The sequence below is a fragment of the Larimichthys crocea genome, chromosome XXI (assembly GCF_000972845.2).
Source record: "Larimichthys crocea isolate SSNF chromosome XXI, L_crocea_2.0, whole genome shotgun sequence".
NCBI classification, from domain to species: domain Eukaryota; kingdom Metazoa; phylum Chordata; class Actinopteri; family Sciaenidae; genus Larimichthys; species Larimichthys crocea.
The window spans coordinates 15,098,898-15,121,221 of NC_040031.1; the positions used below are offsets into that span (position 1 = coordinate 15,098,898).

Below are 22,324 nucleotides of genomic sequence, written 5' to 3' on the forward strand. Positions count from 1 at the left end.
AATCAGCCCATGAATCCAGGACATCTCCAGCTTTGAATTGCATTGAGTAATAGTGACGGCTGTGTTATATTATTATCGTTACCATGGCGACTATTACGTCCATATGGTCATCCGTCACTAGGTGGTGCTGTTGGACCTGAAGACGAGCGTCACACTGGGGCTGCGTTCAAAATCCTGCCCCACACAGACTGTTGCAAAAATGAACATATTTTAACACAAATAAGTGAAGCCTACCTTTGTGTTAGTTTTAACTTCAACTGTTTTTTTTTTATTTATTTAAAGAAAGCATACAATCACAAGGACAGTAACATCACGGACATCCCTCCACCCTCAACAGCACAAACATTCAAATGAAGAAAAAAACAAAAAGTAATAATAATAATAATATACAAAAAAAACACAAATCAATAGTGGTCCTGTTTATTTATTTATAGGAGAAGTGCCCTTTGAATTTTAATCAATAATTTCAGTCTGATCACTCTCCAGGAACTGCATAAAAGTGTCCCATATCTCTGTGAACTTGTTTAGTTTCCCTTTGGCAACACAAGTTAATTTCTCTAGTGACAGACATGACACCATTCCCCCCCTAACCACTTCCCCTGTGTAGGTGTGTGTGTTCATACTTTCCCACCTCAATGCAATCACTCTCCTAGCCTGAAGCAAGGATAGATCAATCAAGGGGGCAATTTTTTATCCGGTACAAAGTGATCAGGATAAATACCTAATATACAAAGCATTGCCTCAAGTGGAATCACCGTATTAGTCATACGTGAAATCATGTCAATTACATCCTTCCAAAATGCAGCAGGGGCTGGATGTTTAGGCTCTCGCACATGCAGTGCAGCTGAGTGCCAACACTATCAGAGGCGCCGCCAGGAATTTTGGGCCCCATGACAAAAAAATCAAATTGGGCCCCCTCTGCGCAGCTGTTGTCACCACATCTCTAAGACCTAACTATCCCATCAAAAGCTTTACATAACATAATTAATTAAAGGCTTGCAACTGTTTTGCGTCTTGTAGTTCAATAACTAGTACTAGCACAATATTTACTGCTGGTGATTTGTACATGCATGCAAGTCTGCATACAGTATGCAGTGCAGTTCACTATTAGATGCGAGATTAAAAGCCACCATAAAAATGTTCTAAAGGCCATTTTTTATTTAACTTTTACTGCCCAAAACACGTAAAAACAAAGAGATAATTAATTTCATTATTATATTTGAAAAATATATTCTCAATGATGATGGTTTAATAATTTTATATTGGTGTTTACCTATTTTTTGGGGCCCCTGTCAGTCGTGGGCCCCTGAACACTTATCATTACATTGTGTACAGCTGTCAGAAATGTTTGGGGTTGTAGTGATGTAGTTTTACCGGTGTCACATAAATTCTGAATAGCCACTTATATATATTGTATAAGTTTTAGTGCTGTGTTTATAGTATTTGTTTGTGCCTTTAAATAATATTATTATTTGTATCATGGTCACTTTCTTTGCAAAATGTCTTACATTATGGTCACTTTACATTACAATCTTTTTATATATCATGCCACTTTTATCCTCAGTACTTGTCTGTTTTTGAATGTTGATTGTTTTCCGTGTTTATTGTGTAGGTTATAGACATTTAGTCTGTTTATTGTGTTCTTTTTTGCCTTTTCTACTTTTTTTTCTAATTCTGCAGTGTATGCTTCACTTTTCTTGCTGCTGTAACAAGTAAATTTCCCCGTGGTGGGATGAATAAAGTATAATATACTTTAGATTTTATCTAATCTAATCTAAAGGCTCGCTGTTTTCTAGCAGAAAGTAGAGAGCAGCGTTGTTGAACACGACACACCCTGCGCGATTTAGTCAGCTGGCTGAGCTGTGACCAAAACAAACTCAAGAGAGGAAAATATTTGGCTAAAAAAGATTAAAAAAAAAAAAAAAAAAAAAAAAATCCCAAATGTTGAGACGATTAAACACGAGGTGCGCGCGGGAAGTGATTCATTAGGTTGCTAGGAGACGGTAGCTCTGCTTCGTAGCTTTAGCCTGGTTGCTAACTAGAATGCTAACCGTTAGCTAACGGTACGGTTATGCCATCAGCTGTTATCGGGAGCAGCAGCTGCTGTTTATGTTGCCCGCTACCTTAGCACACCTGAAACTGCGCTGCCAGCAAGCCAGGTAGTTCGCTAGATAGTTAAGCTAAAACACGGACATCGATAACTTGCTGTTTTTTTGTTTTGTTTGTGTGTGTGCCTCGAATAAACAATTCAAGTATGGGGATGTGCTTACCGTGCCTTGGTGGAGCAGCGGACGACGTGGTTGTCACTCCAGACCCAGTAAGTTCATCTAATAAAACTTTTATTGACAGCTTTTATGTTCCAATATGAAACATGAGTTTACTCACCTAAATAAACACCGTGTGGATTTAATTAATCATCCACCGGACACCAATAGGCCTTACTAGGTCATGTTCAGGAGGCGTTGACTGTGTTCAGCTCCTGTAAACATTGCCATGTTGAATATGCTCCAGGCCTCAACAACACAGTTAGCTGAATGAAGACAGCTTGCCTTCAGTTGAAGCTTCACATGGTTTCTGTTTTTTTACAGGAGACAAGAAGGCGACAATTAGCTGAGGCAGCTGAGAAGAGACAAAAAGAGGTAAGTTTATCTGTGTCAGGGGCCAAAACACAGTCAGAACAGTGTATTATTAATACACTTGGTTGCTAGATTATTATGTACATCTAGCTCAAGCTGAGTCAGTGTATTCTTATACGACAGCCCTACAAATTCAACGTGACAAAGTACTGACATTTCTAATGTAATGCTGGACTTGTTTTGTGTAAACCAGGAGGTGTTTATAACGCTTCACCTACCCGCACACGTTAACAACTCATCCCCAAATTGAGTAAAACAGCTCAACATTTATCCGAAACAGTTCAGACTGCGTTTGTTTCAGCTAGATTTAATCAGGTTACTGAGCATGATATAACTTTATAGTCTTCTATCAAAATACATGCACCCCGTTCAAGATAGATCCACTTGACAGTGTGGTGAGTGATCTTTCATTGTGCAGAAAAGCCACTTGAAAACCCATAAGAGCCATGCTAAAGTTGTATCAAGGTAAGTGGACGTGGACCAGAATGAAAGCTCTTCTTGGCCAAAGTGAATCTTTTGGATTGGCTGATGTCTTAACTACCACATCTTTCTGCTCAAAGTCACCGTTTTTTTTTTTAACCTTTTTAAATCACCTGACACCCTGAGGTTTCACACTTTCACTACCGCAGATGAAAAGCATTGAGCCCTAACCCACGGTCACGTTCCAGTTAGCTGCTCTATCCTTTTATTTTTGCCTTTTTGCCAGATGTAGAAGAATAATGCATGTTTGCTTCTGTGTAGTTTTAACACTTCGTTTAATGAAGACATTGTCTGTTAGGACTTGATCACCTTCCTCTCTCTCTTTTTCAGACAACGTACAGGGGTGTTAAAAATCCAGAAGCAGTCGAAAGGAAAAGGAAAAAACAAGAAGAGATTGAGAAACAGGCGATGAGCACCTCCGTGTCTGGTGGCGGCAGCGGCGGGCTGAAGGTTAGTTTTGTGTTTACCCTCAAGTGATTTCTAGAACAACAGGAGCATCATAAAAATGTCATCAATCTTTAGTGATACTAAATCATTTTAAAAAAGTCAGTCTAATAAAAGCAGGTACAGATTTATATGTGATCATGTCAAAAGATATAGTTTGTTTTCTCTAGTTCCCTGATAATTTCCATGTGCATGTTTCAAATGTTTTTAGCAAAATTATGACACATTTGACTCATTTACTCAACTGATTATGTGTATTGTTGGGACCTCTACTAAACACATAAATGCATACAGTGTTTTAAAGCAGTTATATATGTCATTTAATTGTATTATTTAGCTGTAATCTACATTAATCCCAGTAAGACATCTACTTTTATGATTTATTTATGTATTTATTTGTGTCTCAAAGACTGAAGATCGTTCTGATTATTTCTCTTCTTTGTTTTCTAGTGGCAGGTGGGCTGAAAGTCTGGATGGTAAAACTTGAAGTCTTGACTCTGAAGTCCGAAACAACATGAAGTTGTGCTGCAAGATGACATGAAGGATGTTTGAACTGCTGTCCATTTTTTAAAATTTTCTTTTTTTCTGCCTATTTTATAATGTTATGAGACAAATGGCTACAGTTGTGCTTCATGTTAAACAATGTGAAGTGAGTACAGTCGGAACAACAGGACTTGCCCCTTGTGTCGCCAAGTTACACAAAGCCGGTTTGGACCTTTGGACGAGTCAGGGATGACACAGAAATGTGCAAGCGAACCACGCGTCCTACTTTATTAGTTTTGTTTGGCAACTGATTAGACAGTTTTACAGTGACTAAGATAAGATAACATTAAAATCTAAAATAATATATCATAATATAATACAGCAGTATCTCTGGTGGCTGTCATCATGATAAGGCAAAGCTGCCCTCAACACTAAAGCGTTTTCACTACACTGTGTTTGTTTTTTCTTCATCAGCCACATCAGCTTTTTGGTATGACTTCTCCAAGACTGTGTTATTCAAATGACACATTTCACAAATCAAACTCGGTTTATGTTTACAAAGTAATATATGTGTGCTTATTGTAGGATTAGTATACAGTAAAATCACCCAGTTAACATTAATTTAAACTTGTTTAGGGCTCTATTTGTTGGCAAAGACTAGTGCAAACAGTGCCATAACTTGTTAAAATTCACTGAACTTGTCACATGCTTTTCACGACGAGTGCAGGGAGGGGTTCTCTTTGTCGATGTTTTGTGAATAATGTGTCTTTGACAATGTGGTGAGAATATATTTTTGACAACCAGGTCAGCACAATGTCATTCAGTGGCTTATTTGGTGGTTCAGTGTGGAAGCACAAACACACAAAATCTACAGCAGCTGCTGTATACTGCTGAGTAATGTACAATAACACTGAGGCGTTTTCCACCCAGTATAAACGAAGAGGTTGCACTATGATAGTGTCTTTGTGCACCCATCGCACTGCTCTTTACCATCGCACCTGTAATAGAGCCCTTTTTTGTTTTGTTGTTTTCTCAGCACAGTTTGAGTTTGTTGCATTGGATTATATATAATGTATGCAAAACACTGGCGTGATGCCTGCTTAATTTAAACGATATATGAAATGTGTTTGTGAATTGCCATATGACAGAAGCTTTTGTTAGACATCCATTTGAACGAATGAGTGAAGGGTGTACAGTACATATTGAAGTATTAACTTTGACTTGCTTAACTGAGTGCATTTCTTAAAGCCTTCACTTGATCCTTAAATGCTTCCGGTGCTCTCGACATTTTGTAGAACAGAAGATCTAGCCAATGGTATTTGCTACAATAAATCACATTTCTGCTATTTCTTGTGTGGATTTCATTCGGAAAGATTATTCAAGTTCAGATCTGATTTAGATTTAGTGATCAGTAATACAATATGCGATTTGTTGTAGGCTTCGCAAGTCTGTGATCTGTTGAACTTTTACCAATATTTTTACATATAAGAAATGATTTAACTCTTTAAGGTTTGGCCTCTTGCTTAGAAAACTTAAAATACATACAGACAAAGTACATATTTCAAACTGAAGTGTACGCTTTTGAGAATTTATTGAAAATTTACATCTAAAACAGAAATTGGACACATGTACTTCACATACAAGCGTGTTGATTACTTTGCATAACCAGTGATCTCATCCCAAACCCATTATTAATTTACGAGGGGGAAAATATGAATAGATTAAATCATAATGTTGTGAATTATATCTATTAATTGTAAGGATCTAAACCTCAAAAATATAAGTTATTCATCAATGATTTCACTACCTCTAGAGGTCAGTATACAACAAATTAAAGAACCCCAAATGAGTAAATGTGTAACATTACCAGCCATAAATCAATTAGGGTCTATATAACTACATACTGCATCATGTACAGGTGATTGTTCATGTTCTTAAAATAGAAATTATACAAAACAGGAGCTATCATTATCATGAATAATTATTAAAAATGCTAATAGTATAAAAATGCATTGCATAGAATAGTTATTCAACATGTAAACACTCTAAGCTTTGCTCATTGTCTCAGCCTAATAAACAAAATATGTCAAAAATAAAAAGCCATAACATTTTATGAGCAATGTTTGGTTTCAAGGAGATATTTGGTGGTTTTCACAGGAATACTGTACAGTATCATTTAAAGATTTGGTAAATTACAGTTCTTTGGACAGTTAGGTTTCCACGTATTCCTCTGATGTCATAGCTAAAGTTCAGCTTGCAACTTGAGTGCTAGGCACACGTGTATTCAATGTACTGTGAGGCATTTAGGATAACAACACCAGTCAATGGCGGATTTACAAAAAGGGGTTTAACAGCACATTTCCTTAGTGGAAAATGTCTAGTAGGTTGCCAAGGAAAATTGGCTTCTTCAGTGTCCTTAAACCTCCACCACTTACTTAATTTCATTCACTTCATTAGGATGTATGACTACAGCCATGTACCATAGGCCCAACTGACTATATGAAAGGAGCAGGTGTGCTAAAACCTGAAAAGATTCTACCAACTACAAGTGATATATTGCTTAAAATACCAAAAAAAAAAAAACTCATGTACATTGTATAGCTACACACAATATATATGTGATTGTGATGATTGACACTTTTTTCAAAGCTGTTCTGTAAAATACAACACATTGTTAAAGGCCTACCCAGGCTTCATCTGCTCACAAACACCCCTATGAATGAGTTCTCTTTGACAGAGAAAACAAAACCAAAGCATCACAATCAGAGTGTGCTCTCCATGAATGCAGCTGTGTCTGTAGCCATAATATGCATGAGAACAGGGATATGTTGCATAGCCACATCCATTAGGCAGTATTAAACAACGGCAAGATCAGCATCCTCTGTGTCAAGTTTATTATTAATGGCACTTTTCATTCGCATGTCTTCACTTTTTGCTGCGGTAGTGGGCTGCAACCACCAGGTAGCTATCAGGGGTGAGGTCTTTGATATTGGGGGACTTGCTGCTGCTGACGGGGGACATTTTGCCCTCCACCCGGGAGATTTGGAGCATGCGGCACGGGTCATGTTTCAGCAGGTAGCTCTCAAAGGTCTCCCAACCTCCACCAACACGCACCATCACATGCTTGTTGTGCAGCATCTGCAGAGAGAAATAGGATTATAGTGTCACTTCTGATGTCAGTGTGTCAAAGGGCTCGTTGTTGCTGAGCCCTTGCTTCTACAGGACTAATGTCATTTCACTGATTGAGGCTTTGGTTCTCAGGCAGAAGTTGAATGACCAGTTAAGCGTGGCTTTGATGTATGGGGTTGTTGATTGATGCTGGAGGCCTCAGAGTGGTTCATGTCCCTGGGGAGAATCTTTCTCCATCTCTTACCAGCCTAATGTCATGTTCAGCAGGCTACAGCCACACACTGAATGACTAATTCATCTCACTGTTTGAAGTCTGGAATTGTATAATAAGTATAAAACTAAGAGTACAGCATGTTAGCTACTTAGCATCGAACAGTTATAGTCAGAAACCAAATTATTGGACCCAAAAATAAATAAATAAGTACAGTGACCAGATGGACGCTTTGTCCAGGATTGTCCTAGTTTCAAGCTGTCCTGAGTGTCCTGACAAATATCAATAAAACACTCAAATTGTCCTGGTTTTCGCCAATTATATATAATACTTTCAGCACTTACACAGACATTTATCATTATTCTGTCCCACCCATTATTGTATTACCTAGTGAATATAAACAATGCAACATATCTCTGAATTTAACACTGATTTGTCTGTCAAACAATGTTGTTGTCATCGGCTATGACGACTGTGGTTCTTTCTCAGAATTATATGTCGTGTTTTTTTCAACATTCAATCTGAAACATTTGCTTCAACATTATGCCACCTGCCACGTCAGTGCACATTCTCAAGGTTGGGTACTATGGCAACAGTGGCCATTATAATAAAGAGAAGAAGAAATAAAATACTTTAATATATTGGATGCCCTGATACTTGCATTCCCCAGAGGCTGCAGACATAAAACATGTCTGCCTCACTTTGGAGCCTCATCACCCCCCACCTCATTAACATGGCATTACACCCCCATTAAAACAAGCTTGTTTACTGTGTTACCCTTCTCAAAAGATATAGTAAATTAACAAATTCCTATTAACCCTATTAGGATAGGCTTAAAAACACAAACAGTGGGAGAAAGAGTCAGACAAATACCAAACTAGACTGTTTGATAAAAAGGGTAAACTACCTCATGAGAATGTCACCTCAGTCTGGCCAGATATGAGGCTTCCTGCCCTCCAGCAGCATAACATTCAACATTTATAAGCCCCTTAAAAGAATCAATCAAGAGGGCACTGGCCGGGCAGTGCTTCCAATCACCAGAGCCAGGCCTTCAGGCTTTGCTGACTGTAGATTTAATGGACCTGTGTGATGCAGAGGGGTTTCAATCACGCTGCTTTGGGACAAGACCCTTGTTGGAGACCATTCCCTCCTCAGCAGCCCAGAGAAGGACAGAGGCCCGGGGGCTGAGCTTGGACAGCACTTCTCACAAACAGTGTGATGTTACTTTGCCCCCTTGTTGAGGCTACAACCACCTCATTTATTCCAGGAGCTGAGAAGGTCAGTCTCTCAGGCATGTACAGATAATTGTGGACTAGACTCTTATATGTGCTGCATGCCAGTGTTGTCCTTGGTTCACGGCTTCCTAAAGACAGTGACTCGGCCTTACTGCATTCACGCCTTTTCAGTGGAAGCAGCTACGGGGGGGTTAAACCCATTTGAGGAATTTTAATTAAAGCATCTTTGACTGTGAAGAGTGCTGGCTCAGACAGAGGGGTAGAGGGTCAACACTTGCTTTGGTGTTTTCAAATGATGAAGCTCACATATTGTAACTGTGCACACAATAACACATGTTAATACACATGATTTTGTAAAATTGACATCTAGTACGTCTGTGACTCTTTCTGAGGATTCATATGTTGTAAAGATTGTAAAGAGCTTTGAGGGGAATTTGTGATATCGAGTATATAAATAAATAAAACCGACTTGCCATGGCAGTGTACACGATCTACTGTACAGCAGACTGCATTGGATCAACGGTGAGAGAGCTCCTCGCCATTTGTCCTTGGTTGCTCAGCAACACAATGAAGACTGAAGCATTCAGTCATTAAAAAGGCATCAAATGATGATAAATATTCAGATTTATGTTGTTTCGTTATTGATGTTATTCTAGCAGGATTTTAGAGCGTTATTGTCCTCATTAATATTTAAAAAGAGCTTTGTTCATTCAAACCTTTCGATGCCTGATTAGATTTGCTCGAGATCTGACATTGGTGGTTGCAATATAATGGACTGACAGCAGAGGACACCCACGAGTAAACTCTCTTTTGATTGTCTCCACATTGTAAACGTTCAGGTGGCATGAATCACATTCTTAGAGGTGTGAATCCTGGTTGCACGTTGCCAAGTAACCAGCATCCCAAGGGGACCAATGCTACTTCTCTAATCTGTGTTGGCCTCCATTTATCTTCTCCAATACCCTCCACTCAGAGAAAGTCGAGGAACATTTCCTGGGCTGATGGATTCAATGTGATTATAAGATGCAATTAATGCACCGGCCAGTACTGGGTGATATAACTCAGTAAATATTTTCCAAGTAATAACTTGGTCATCACATCATATGGAAATGTGTGAATGTTATTTTCCTTCTGCAGCCAATGAGCCACATTATGTTTGGCTGAAGATGGACATTGTCGGAATACCATTACCAACAAATGAGACCTCACAGCAAAGGCTGAGGCTCTCCAGACACGGGAGACAATGGGTCACTTTCATCCCAAAACTGAAGTATCAACATACAGATATATGCTGTGTGAATGGAAAGGGGCCTGAATTGCAATATGAGACCTTATTATCACAACCCAAAACTGATTTGAAAATTAATTTACTATGTCTTTTTGTTCATTCAAATAATATGATGCATAGTTGGACAATTAGCTATCAAACATTATATGATGTCCAATGGTGGAAGAGGTGATCAGATTCTTTACTAAGTAGCTCATACTATATCATAAAGTTAAAATATTCTATTGCAGGTAAACATCCTCCTTTCAGTGACATAAAATGGAGGTACTTAGGTAAATACAAGTACTTCAGAATTGAACTTAAGTACAGAAGATGTGAATATACATATGATGAAGTCTTGAACAGTACATTTTTCCATTGTGGTATTTTTATGTTTAACTATGTACAGGATTTAAATACCTTTTCCACTATTGTTCATAAATTAAAACATTGTCTGACACCAGATGCTGCGTACAATAAACTCACCCGGATAAAAAGCATCTTCTCCCCAACACGGTATCGGCCCTGTGACTGCCTATCTACGCAGAATTTATTTGGACATCTGCAGGGGGGATCATTAGCGATGTGTCTTACCTGTAACACACACAAAGATAAACATATTAGAGATTTTTCCACCCTGATATCAAAAAGAAGAAACCAAACCAGAGGAGGAACTTCTGCTAACTCACGGCATCATCCAACAGCTTCCCTGTGCTTTTCTTGCTGGAGGTGACTTTGGCAGGAGGAGGAGTTGGAGATGGGGAAGGAGATTGGGTAGGGGATAAAGAGGGAGATGGAGGGAGGGGCTGAGCTGGGGATACAGGTGATGGAGGTGGTGGAGGCGATGGAGGTGGAGGTGCTTTCTCTTCTTGTTCAATCTCTTTCTCCAGCTTTATAAGGCCTGGAGGCTCCACATTGTACCTATTAAAGGTAACAAGCAGCAATGTCAATCCATACACGTAGAATAACAAAGATATTTACAATGAAGAAAACAGTCATGGATGAAGAAAGACCTTACCGTGATGCTATCCGTCCCAACTCTAAAAGACACAGGCACACTTCTCGTGGCTGCTTATGAAGAACTGCAGGAAGACATCAGGCTTTAGCATTAAGTAATTACAGTATGGTATGTACGGTATCTAGAAAACGACAATGAGTGATGATGAGTGGCTGTGTGATGGTAAGTGGCACGCAAAAATGAGCTCATGAGCTTCAAGCATTCAAACACTCCCCTCCTCTGCAATCCTGTTTATTCCAACGTGAATGAAAATGCAGATGTTTATAAAAGTTTGAGGTGTTTATTTTAACCTCACTGAAAATATGACCACACAGTGAAAGTAGATGCAAAATATACGATGCATGTGAAACACAACACCATGCGTTATAGATGATATATCCAGTTCATGGTAGCAAACCTGGTGTTGTTACATCTACTGCTGAACTGAAGAAAGAAAAGGAAAAGAAAGAAAGAAAGAAAGAAAAGAAAAGAAAAGAAAAGAAAACATGTCAGCTGTTACTGTTTTTTAATATCATCATTACATGTCCACTGCATGTGACGGCGCAGTGTTGATAAGATTACTGTGAGCCTTCAGAAATGATTTGCATGGTTTAAATTGTTTAGCGATAGTCCACCAGCCATTAGTCAAAAATTACAGGAATGTATGAATTTTTAGGTGTCTGTCACTGACAGGGTCAGATACTCGTACATCTGATTGTTAGGATAATATTTCAGTTCAGGACTGCAAGCATATTTCAGATACAAATCCTTGCAATAGAGAGAGTGAGACAAAGATAAAACACTGAACGGGAAGAGGAAGAGAGCAAAATGTCTCTATTCTAGGCTCAGGGAAACATTTGCATAGCGTTGGCCTACTTTCTCACTAACTCACACCCTTCTGTCTGTGCTCCCTTTGTTTTATTCCAGACATTTGGTGCATGAGCACAGCATTCGAGATGCAGACGGCCTTATGGTCAGGTAAGAGCTGCACCCATCACAGTGCTCCCAGCAGACTGCTGCCCTTGTGAGCTTTGTGTAGAAGTCAAAGGATTTGAGAGAGGGAAGCAGTCCAACCCACGTGATGAGTCTACCTGCACAATCACGCCATTCAAAGGAGATAGAAATCTGAGTCCAATGCCCCTGCAGTGCCAGTGCCAACCAGAGACTCACTGTATTGTCTCTCTATGAGGAAACTGGAGCCTGTTTTCTAGCATTTTGATGTTTCTGGCAGGATACACTCACCTAAATCCTCTGACTCAAACAGGCATGTTTCTCCAACTCCAACCTTACGACACCAGGCCAGGAAGTTGGCTGTGTTGTCCCGTGCAAAAAAAGATCCGGAGGGAGCGCTCCGCCGACATGGTATCTTCTGATAGGGAATACTCTCCTAGAGACACGGAGAGGTTAGTAGAATTTCCCCAAACGTTCATTGATGAATAGAAATTGGACACAGAACTGAACATGAACTTTTACTTTGTGTTCAACAAAGAGAAAACAAACATCCAACAGGGTGACTTGTGCAGCCCAACCCTGAGAATTTTCGTCAAAACATAGAGCCACACACTTTTTATCTACACTGATTTCTTCTCCATCTGTTGAGTCTCTGGTTTAAGCTCAGGATCAAGGACCCTTTCTATACAGATCAATATGGGAGATGACGGGTTAGAAAACTGGGGCTACTTTACCAGGCCCTCTATGATTTGGGATCAAATAACATGGTTATGGGTTTCAGCCCCCACATGGTCTGTTCAGAGAGATTTATGCGCCTTGCTGTGGTTTTATACAGGATATGTGCGTCTGTGCTATGAAAAAGGTGCAATGAGCTCATGCTGGAAATATGTAGGCTTTTGTGGGTATTTTTCTTTTCTTTCCAGGCTCTCCTTTTGACTTTTTTTCTGGGATCCTTTCTGTTGTTGAATTACTTTGCATTCCTGGAGAAATAATGTTGGCCTCGCCAGTGTCATTTGATCTAACAGTCTGAGTGTGACAAGTTATTATTTCTGTGGTGGCTTGCTGAATTATCCTTACCTCTACTTATCTAATAATTGCGCAGAGGCCAAAGATTATGTTTAAAGGGTTTGAAACTAATAATTAGCATAAGGAAGTACTTTGCTTGAAAATCATATAATGATTTCTTGCACTCTGGAAGATTATAAACTTCATGATTTATGGAGAACTGCATCCTATCTATCTACTTCACAGCTGTAGGTCCAAAAGTTCAACATTTGTTTATTTTATTTCTTGCTGAGAGTTAAATGAGAAGATTTATACTACTATTACATCTGTCCACTGAACATGAAACTTAACTTAGGAGGAAAACAGCTAGCCTGCATCCAATGGTTATAAAATACGTCTACCAGCACCACTACTGCGTTATGTGTCGAACTATTTCCAACACAGTAACCTCCTGGAGTCTCCACTGGTTTCCCACAAAACTTGTCAACACAATTCACCTGTAAAAGGGCCAGTTGTTGTTTTTACTTCTCAGTTTTGCACATATTAAACAAACAAGATATAGCAAGTTCATAGAGGTGCTGTAGGCAAATTTTGTTACCTTTGGACTGAGCCAGGTTAACTTTTTACTGCTACAGTTTCCGTGATAAAACCAGTTTTTGTGCTGGCTGTAGCTTCAAATTTAAAGGACAGATATTGGAGTGACGTCAATCTTAAAACAAGGCGAAAAAGTGCATTTCTTAAAATATTGAACTTTTGCTTTAAATTTCTGTACTTCTGTAGTAAATTGTAACCATCAACAGGGTTGTATTATTGACCTTGGCACATGACAGTGATGTGACTAAAAAAGAAAAGTTGTCTTCACTCATCTGCAGTTGATCTTGACTGATGTAAACAGATGGCAAAACAGCATCTACAAAGGGATTTATTGTGTCTCTCTGCTGGAATCACTTAGTTCGACTCCGCACCAACTTATAATGAGGCTTTAAGGCGGATGGAAGTTTCTCTTTAATGTGGTAAAGTGTTAACAGTAAATAACTACAGCTCATAAAAAGCTCATGATAAACTGCTAAAGCAACATTTGTTTGACATAAATTATAAACTTAAGGTAGAGTGTATCAGGCATAGATAGGGTGATTAATCTTACATGGCTCATTTAACTGAAAGCGCTTCACGTGAATGTTGTAGACAAACAGCAATAAATCATAAAATATCATAATGCAATACTTTGTTTGATATCAAAGCCAGTTTTAGGTCAGGGTAGACCTCTGTCTGTCTCGGGACTCCTCTGCTCTATCCCTCTGTAGGTCTCTGCGATCAATAGGATCCTCTATTTCAGTGGCTCCTTCGTCATCCCACGGTCACTGACCTCAAGTATTTCCTCACATCTGTGCAGCTACACTCACACTGGGATCAGGAGACCCACCGTCATCAGCTCAGTAATGCCTCAGTGCAAACATCAACAACTCTCACTAAAGAGCAAACAAAAGAGTCTTTTGCTTCTTCTTCCTCTGAACAGACACATGCCCACATCAGTGATAGAAATATGTAATCCCACTGAGCACCAGACGTCAGGTCAATGTGTAAGTAAGTACAGATATTAAAAATATGTTGATTGAGACTGAGACAATTTTGTTTTTAAACACTTCTGAAGTCCAATTTTAGGTTTGAAGGCCATTGCAAATTATTTCAATACTGCAGAATGTGTCTGAGGACTTCTTGTCAGTAATATACTTCAGACGTCAAACCTTCTTTGAAGCTGATACAATCTAAGGATTTGCACCCCAATCAGTTTGTTTTCTTGAGCAATGACCCACTGAAATATATGTTTGCACAGATTGCTTGGGTTAAATTGCAATAACTTGCAATGTTAGCCTTTAATCTTGTAAAATGAACGAAACATTCACTCAAGGCGCACAAGAAATGAACATTGAACATAGTTCTGCCAATCCTCACCGAGGATATGGGGCCCCATCAGTTAATGTGTCCTTGCCAGCCTTATTTTTTCTTTTCTTTTTTTTTGTCCTGCAGAAGGCTGCAGGCCCCATCCCCCATCCCACCCTTTGTGCACTGCTTTCTGAAATTGCAGAGCTCCTTGCAAAGTTGAGATTCATGGTCGCTGCTGAGCTGACAAAACCAATCAACAAGGGCAGATATTAAATATAACACTATTTAGTGTCTGTCATTATGCTCCAAAGGTATCCTGAAGCGTTGATATTATTAAAGTATTATATTAACACTTCTTAGAGGGGCGAGTGTAGCTTTTATTGATCTAATTGAGTGAAATCTAATATCAGGGTATCGCTGTTTCCTGTCTCAGTGGGAGTCAATAAAGCTTCAATACTGTTGTCTTCAAGCAGTCTGGTCCCAATAAATCCTACAAAAAGGATTTCAAGGCATAATTTGTGGCAGTACAGAAAACTGATATTAAACATTGCTTAAACAATAACAATTCACATTCCTTTCTAATCAAGCAAAAGAATTGCTAAAATATTTGAGACTACAAAGACTGTCAGTCAAAATGATCTAATGAGTTACTGCCTGAATGATGGTTGATGGTTCCCCTCTCACGATCAATCCTCTGTTGAATCATTCAAACTTAAAAATTAGTCCAGGAAGACTTTCAACCCAGATCTGGCTCCCAGATTAGTGTTTTCACTGTAACAGTTATCATGCTAGACTACTGTAATCCTCAGGTTTCTCTGTACCTTGCTATTGCCAAGAGTAGGCAGGTCTCCGTTACTTTGCCTGAACTTCTCCTGTAGTGTCTCAGCCAGCTGGCACAACAGGAAGCCATTGTCTAAGCGATCCATGAAGCTCTCAGCGGTGATTTCCAGACCTAACCACGGGACACATAAAGAAAGCAGAAAATCCAGCCATAAATTCAACATAAAAATGCTCATTTTAGAATATATGTATATAAATACAGCATAAGAGAATAAAATCTCCAGACGATTCCCAGTTGAAGCTGAACCTGATGCAATGTTATTGACTCAGAAATCGCTTGGCTGATTGAGCTTGGCTTGTGCTGCTGGATTTAGACGGCTCTGCAGAAGCCAAATGTTCAAATATGACAACATGACTTGGGGGAATCTGGGGGGATTTTCTGGTAGTACACCGTGGGGATGACAATGACAAGGTCACACACGAAAAGGTGGCATCTGATTGTGCCCAGTAATGCCTCATTATCCTGCACAGTTGCAGAGATAGATCGATGATCAACATGTGGTGTCCAGTTGACTGACTTCCAGAGGACCATTCCTTCTTAGTTAGATCATTGTGAAATAGGAGGTGGTGGCAGGGGGGTGTCTGTGGAAAGAAACTGGAGAGATTTTTTTTAAATCCCTTTTCTGTTTCTTATAGGAGGAGGGGTCTGGGGGTTCGACGTTTAATGAGTTCCAAATGTTGTAATTGAGCCCAGAAAAGCGAGATTGAAATCTTGAGAAATACTCAGCGAGCTCCCGTCTTATATGCTCAAACTCTGCTTTGCTCCTCGTGGCATGAGGAAAATATATTCCAGAGGGCTCTCTGAGAAACATTTAAGCTCCTCAGAACCTCAGTCCTATAAATTGCTCAGTCTATCCAACTTCCCATCATAACAGCAAAATGACTCATCAGTATAACCAAGCATCCACCTCCCACTCAATAAGTGGACTCATCGTTACACCGCGCCGCTCCTCCCACCTGAAACTGTAAACACTGCTAAGCATATCAGCGCCTTCTTCTTTTTGACAAACACACAAAGCATGTCTTAAACAAACAAACTGGTTCAATACTGTGTATTTACTAGAAACACATGGATGCTTGTCCTTCTGAAGTCTTGTCCTTGATCTCTTACCGCAGAAGACCAGAGGATTCCAGCTCAGCTGGTTCCAGTGCAAACACACAGATAAAAAAGGAAGATATTGAAGTTATTTAAGTTGTTCGCACACAGTCAGGAGTCAGTTTTGGGAAGCTAATTGGCTTTCAGTTGATTTAGAAATGGTTGCTGCATGCAGTCTGCAGGATGTTCTGTAAGAAATTAGGTGCATCAGATGACTCTCTTTTTAAAGTCTTAAACCAATCTTAAAACGCTGATACAATACAGCTAACAGACAGTTTGTCTCCACGTGGACAGATTCCGTGGACAATTGCTTAATTCTTACATTGTAACCTACTCTGATGGAGGAATTTCAAGAATTTGTGTTTTCCTGACAAACAGATTTTTGTGTCCACTCTGGTTGGTCACTGGTGCCACAGTTAAACCTGCCAAATGGCTTTTTGTCTTTTACCACTCCCCATGTTAAAATAAACCATACTGAGTCTATCATGTGTTGTGTGTCCTAAATATATTAAATCCAAGTTGCTAAATTCAAATCAGATCCTCGGAGTGCTTCATGCATTTGTTTTGTAAATGCACTGTAGAAGAATTACGGTGCATTTTTATACAAGAGCAGCCTTGCACAAATCTTCTGCCGATGTTCCCTCTGCTGCTTATTCTCCACCACTGGCTTAATGACAGCCATTATTCAATTAAGGCGAATGTATGGGAGACTGTGTGAACATAGAAACCGATTTGTAATGAGGTTCAGATTGATTCCAGTCCCCTACAGAGGAGTTTATGTCAGCAATATCTCTTAATTAATACCAATTCATGTATTTGTTAGCAAAGTTTGTGCAGAATTTGTGGGAAATGATTCATTTACCACAAACTGAGGCACTATATTGCACCAATATGAAACACGACTACTTAAAAACCTGTGTTGAAAGAACCAGCAGATAAAAGTAAACATGGAAACAAGATGTCTGTTGACACTGACGATATCCTTGATGCTGACTCATGATGTTTTCATAGTCAGGAAGGCAGGATTGCTTTTATACTGTCAGACAGTGTCATGCATTTATTTGCTGCTTACCGAGAATGTTAGTGAGCCACAGGGCCAGGTCTTCCTTCATGGGCAGCAGGCTGGCTTCATGTCGACTGGCCAGCCACTGGTGGTACTGCTGCATATCTGTGAGGCCGGGGCCACTTGGCTGTTTGGGGCTCAGGGAGCTACACATGGTTCCCTATTGACAGCCTGAGGAAGGAGAGGAGGAGGTGAACACACAAAGACAGCAAACAATGTGAACCTTCAATGTGAGCTTGCAAACAGGACAGACATGTATATAAACTGTATACAGGGAGCCGATATGGAAATGAACACAATAAAATTAAAAAAAACGTGTAATACAATACAACACATATGTTTTAAAGTTGAGGCTGAGACATTGAGGTGTTGATTCAACTGCATGGACATTTTCAGGCCACACTTACGTTGGATAAACTGATACAGGTGTTAAAATCATTGTGTTCACTGCTTGTATGCGTACATACCATGTGTATGCACGTATATGGATGTATGTATGTGAAAGTAGATCCACCATCTGGCTTTACTGTATATCTATAGCTTATATACATACACAAAATGATTTATAGGTAAACATTTGAGCTGCAGCTAACAAAAATGTTCATTATTAATCAATCAGCTGTTCATAAAATGTCAGAAAATAGTCAAAGAAATCCCAATATAATTTCCCAGAATCCAGGTGGTATCGTTTTATTTTGATAAACCAACAGTCTAAAATATATTTGGTTAAATCCTCATAATTGATAAGGTGAAACTAGAGTTTGTCTTTCATCTAGTTATATAGGATCTATTTTACATACATGACCTAAGTTGACTATATTCTCCATTAAAAGCTAACATTCAGGCCTAATGAGACTCAAATACAACAGATCTGAGTGCTTTTGTTCTCTTGGCCAAATCCTGGTTAAGTTTACAGTCCACCTGTTGACATGTTGACGTTCTCATGGACCCTGACAGCACAGTTCCGGTCCGCCTCTTCACTGGACAAGAGACACTTTTTATACCAGCCAGATTCATACAGTAAGACCTTTATTCGACAGCAGACACAAACAAAGAGCCCCTTCAGATTACGCTGCAATCTATGATAGAGTCTGCCATACAGCCTAAATCAATCCAGTTCAGTAGACAGGCCTTACATCACAGCCCGATGGAGAGACTGCATTTGACATCGATATTCAGAGCTGCCTGCAAAGTGAAGTCATTGAATAAATGAGACATTTCTCACAATCTTTTCCAATAATATGTTACAGTACGGCGAAGTGTTGACCATATGAGCTATAATGTGAAAATCTTTCACATTTCAGTCCAGTGTCACTCCATTAATGGATTTGCTGCCGTGTCAAGTGAGTAACTGAAAAAACAACTGGGCAGCAGATGTAAGACCTGAGCAGAATAACAACACAAATCAACAGCTCGCCAGTTAATATTCACACTTTTAAAGCTGCTATTTCCTCTCTGAACGCTGACATTGGATGTGTGCCGATCTAGAGAAGAACATGACTTAGAGATGGTGACATCGCAAGGACACTGATTTAATTTTTACTTAACTCTGAAAAGGATGATGTAGTCATGTAATCAAGGATCACTCATGAAGAAGGAAATAAATAAACAAATAAATAGAATAAAATCAGAGAATAAAGTAGTACATCGTTGTTCAGGTTGCATTGCAGTAATAGAAAATATGTTGAATACAGTGCACATGATGAAACAATGAAATCTTATCTTCATCTATCTTATCTACGTATAGAATATTTTACCTCCAGCTTAGAAACAGGCACGAACATCTGCATTCCCCATGGTAGGCAAATAGAAACAGGATATATGATGCAAATTATAAGAAGGGCTTATTCAAACAAGGAAGCACCACCACGAAGAACAATTAGCTCATAGTCTGCGATGGCTGAAAATTTGCTCAGAATACCGAGGGAGTGTAACACAATGTGAGGAATCTGACCTTTAAAGCTGTGTAACATTTCAAGGTCTCTCTGGAGTTGGCTGTAACCAAATCACACTGTGGTGTGACACTGGACATCAAGACCTTGATGTCCGACCAGGGTTGTCTTATCTTCATGAAGACAAGAGCCCCTCATTGCGCACACTCACACACATACACACACAAACACTGAACTATGGAGCTCAGCACTCACACACAGGTGCTACTTTCCCATGTCCACTGTGGTGCAGGCTGACAGACAGAACAAGGGCACTGGGACAACTTCTCATGTCTTATAGTACAACACCCATTCATATAAGCTCAATCATTGGTGCTATGTGTAAATATAAGCATGGGTATTTGGCTTATCTGTTAATGGGTGACATAAAAAATTCTTCTGTTTTCTAGCAAAATATATCTTTTGCTTTCTATTATATATTTTGCATGTCAATACTGTCAAACGAAGACTGTGTATCTCCAAATTTAGTGATTTTGAATTTGTCACATTAACTCCCTTATGTGTTAAGACAACTCTCCTACTGCTTAAGCTAAATATAACATTTAAAAACCCTGTTGGGTTAGCTGTAAAATGCATTGTCATGAAGCGTTATGGGTTCCAAAGCTGTATTCCTCTGGACAAGGATCATGAATGAACATCATACTGGGTTTCCCCCTCTTTTTCCCAGGAAAGAGTCTTAAAGAAACAACCAGCTGTTGTTAAACATACTGGTTTCCTCTCACCACACTGTAGCCTGACCTCTTCAGCCGCAGGCCAAAAACACAACCATCATCACCACTCTGCTAGACTTTATGTAGCATGAGCCATCTGCTGAACTTGCTGATGCTATACAGCAAAGATGATATGATAATATTTTCAGAATAATCTTAAAGCAGTCTGAGATTAGACTGAGAAAAGATCAGATTTATACAAATATGAGATATTCAAATGTCCAGAGATATCCAAATATACATCAGTCTGAAAAGCCATGTGACTTCAGTAAAGGCGTCATACACTGCCACGGTTGGATGGTTGTATATCGCTGTAGGAAAGGCATATGGATGGGAATTTCATCTGCTGAATCACATCAATTAGAAAAACAAGAGTGGCTCTGTCCTCCTAAACCCCGCCGACCTTCATGCCTTTCTCCTCTAAAACAGTAAACTGATCTAGGGGCTGATTTGTTCATTTAAAGAAGAGAACTCAGCATGTTTCTATTGCAGAGAAGTACTGTGTGTGTTGTATTCAGGTATCACATTGTATCATCAGCTGTAGGCAGTAAAGTACAAAGTCTCCAGCAGAAAATATTATAAATATAAAAGCAGAATATTCTCCTGTAATATAAAGTAATTCAAAACATACCCAAACTTTACAGCACAAAGCTTGTTTTTATATACATAATATAACATGTAATGCTGTTTATTAGTGCAACACTTGAAGTTTCATAAATCTGAGTTGTGAGGCTGATTTAATACTTCATAATTTCTTAATCTAATCTAATAGGCTGCCTCAGGCCTTCGTTTAAAGACCTGCTGTCGCAGGCTAAAAATTGCACCATCAACTAATTGTGTTTCAGACAAACAATATGTCATGAGTACTGGCAGATACTTATTCCTGTACCATACAGATCTGTTGGTGCTATGTCTGAATTTAGTGCGATAAAATAGTTTTAGGCTGCGTTGCGTTGGCCTCTTAAAAACCCTTGGCAGCACATTTAATTTACAACTGTTCTAAGATTTTAAAGCTGTCTCCTTCTTTGTCACAAACTGTCACAAATAAAAACAACCACAACAGACACTTTACCATTCTGCAAATAAGATCAAGGAATGAGTTATGACTGAAATCCAGCTGAGCACCCACTAATTAAAACCAATGAAATGAAAGCTGAAGAAAATATGTCAGAATCTGTGTAACTAAACATGCTTTGAAGCAAAATTAACAGTTTTTATCAGTTAAGAAGTAAGACTTAACTGAGCCCAAACTTTTAAATAAGCTACAGAAGATGGCATTATTCATGCAAAGCAAACATTCCTCTGGTGAAAAGAGCAAGGGGCTATAAAGTAAAAGATATTTAAAAGTATGACATTCATTTGGCAACAGGAAAGCAGCGACAATTTCTTGCATGAGTCCTAATAAAGCCTCATATCTGTGCTCACCCTGAGGGTTCAGCTCGTTGGTGCGCACCTTCCTCTCACTCGTTCTGTGAACTGCTGGATCCCAGTTTTCATGCTTTTCACAGCGGTGCACCGACCCACAGGTTAGGCTCCAAAATACTGAACCAGTGTGGACTGGGGAGGTCTTTCTCACTGCGCATTTGCACAAGGATCTGACTGCACACACACACACATACACACACACATTTACACTCACAGCACGCTGCTGCTGTTACTGATGGGAGGGAAGTTTGATCCTGTTGGCACAGCCTCCCTCTTCTCTCCTCTTTGTGTTGCTTCAATATGACATTTCTGGACTGAATTCAGCAGGTCAGTCCGAGAAATCCAATCCTCCGATACACTTTGATTTAATGGATTTCTTTTTCTCCCCCGTGTGTGCCCATGTAATCTGATCCAACTGACAGACCCTGGCCATGTGAAATCTATAGTTATGTTTGCTGTGAGCACTATTAATTTTAAATGACACATTTTTTGCAGAGGCAAATGAATTCATGGCGA

General features: G+C 39.3%; 2 protein-coding genes across 4 annotated transcripts; one reads left to right on the forward strand and one right to left on the reverse strand.

Moving 5' to 3' along the window:
• The first annotated feature begins 1,803 nt into the window (after nucleotides 1-1,803).
• Nucleotides 1,804-5,389, forward strand: svip (small VCP interacting protein). 2 transcript variants are annotated; one of them, XM_027273042.1, is made up of 4 exons: nucleotides 1,804-2,317; nucleotides 2,589-2,639; nucleotides 3,055-3,101; nucleotides 3,447-3,566. In XM_027273042.1, exons 1-4 carry the CDS (start codon nucleotides 2,255-2,257, stop codon nucleotides 3,526-3,528), a joined length of 243 nt encoding a protein of 80 aa, XP_027128843.1. In that variant the 5' UTR covers nucleotides 1,804-2,254; the 3' UTR covers nucleotides 3,529-3,566. The 2 variants fall into 2 exon arrangements, with proteins under 2 accessions (XP_027128843.1, XP_019109526.1); XM_019253981.2 differs by lacking the exon at nucleotides 3,055-3,101 and adding an exon at nucleotides 4,011-5,389 and having other exon boundaries at nucleotides 1,823-2,317.
• A 228-nt stretch (nucleotides 5,390-5,617) lies between these two features.
• On the reverse strand, nucleotides 5,618-22,100 carry gas2a (growth arrest-specific 2a). 2 transcript variants are annotated; one of them, XM_010747156.3, is made up of 8 exons: nucleotides 21,809-22,100; nucleotides 17,731-17,892; nucleotides 15,544-15,674; nucleotides 12,125-12,269; nucleotides 10,904-10,967; nucleotides 10,575-10,806; nucleotides 10,372-10,479; nucleotides 5,618-7,181 (listed from the first exon to the last, which is right to left on the reverse strand). In XM_010747156.3, the coding sequence occupies exons 2-8, from the start codon at nucleotides 17,873-17,875 to the stop codon at nucleotides 6,969-6,971; spliced, it is 1,038 nt and encodes a 345-aa protein (XP_010745458.2). In that variant the 5' UTR covers nucleotides 17,876-17,892; nucleotides 21,809-22,100; the 3' UTR covers nucleotides 5,618-6,968. The 2 variants fall into 2 exon arrangements, with proteins under 2 accessions (XP_010745458.2, XP_027128841.1); XM_027273040.1 differs by lacking the exon at nucleotides 21,809-22,100 and adding an exon at nucleotides 19,479-19,617.
• Nucleotides 22,101-22,324: the final 224 nt, after the last annotated feature.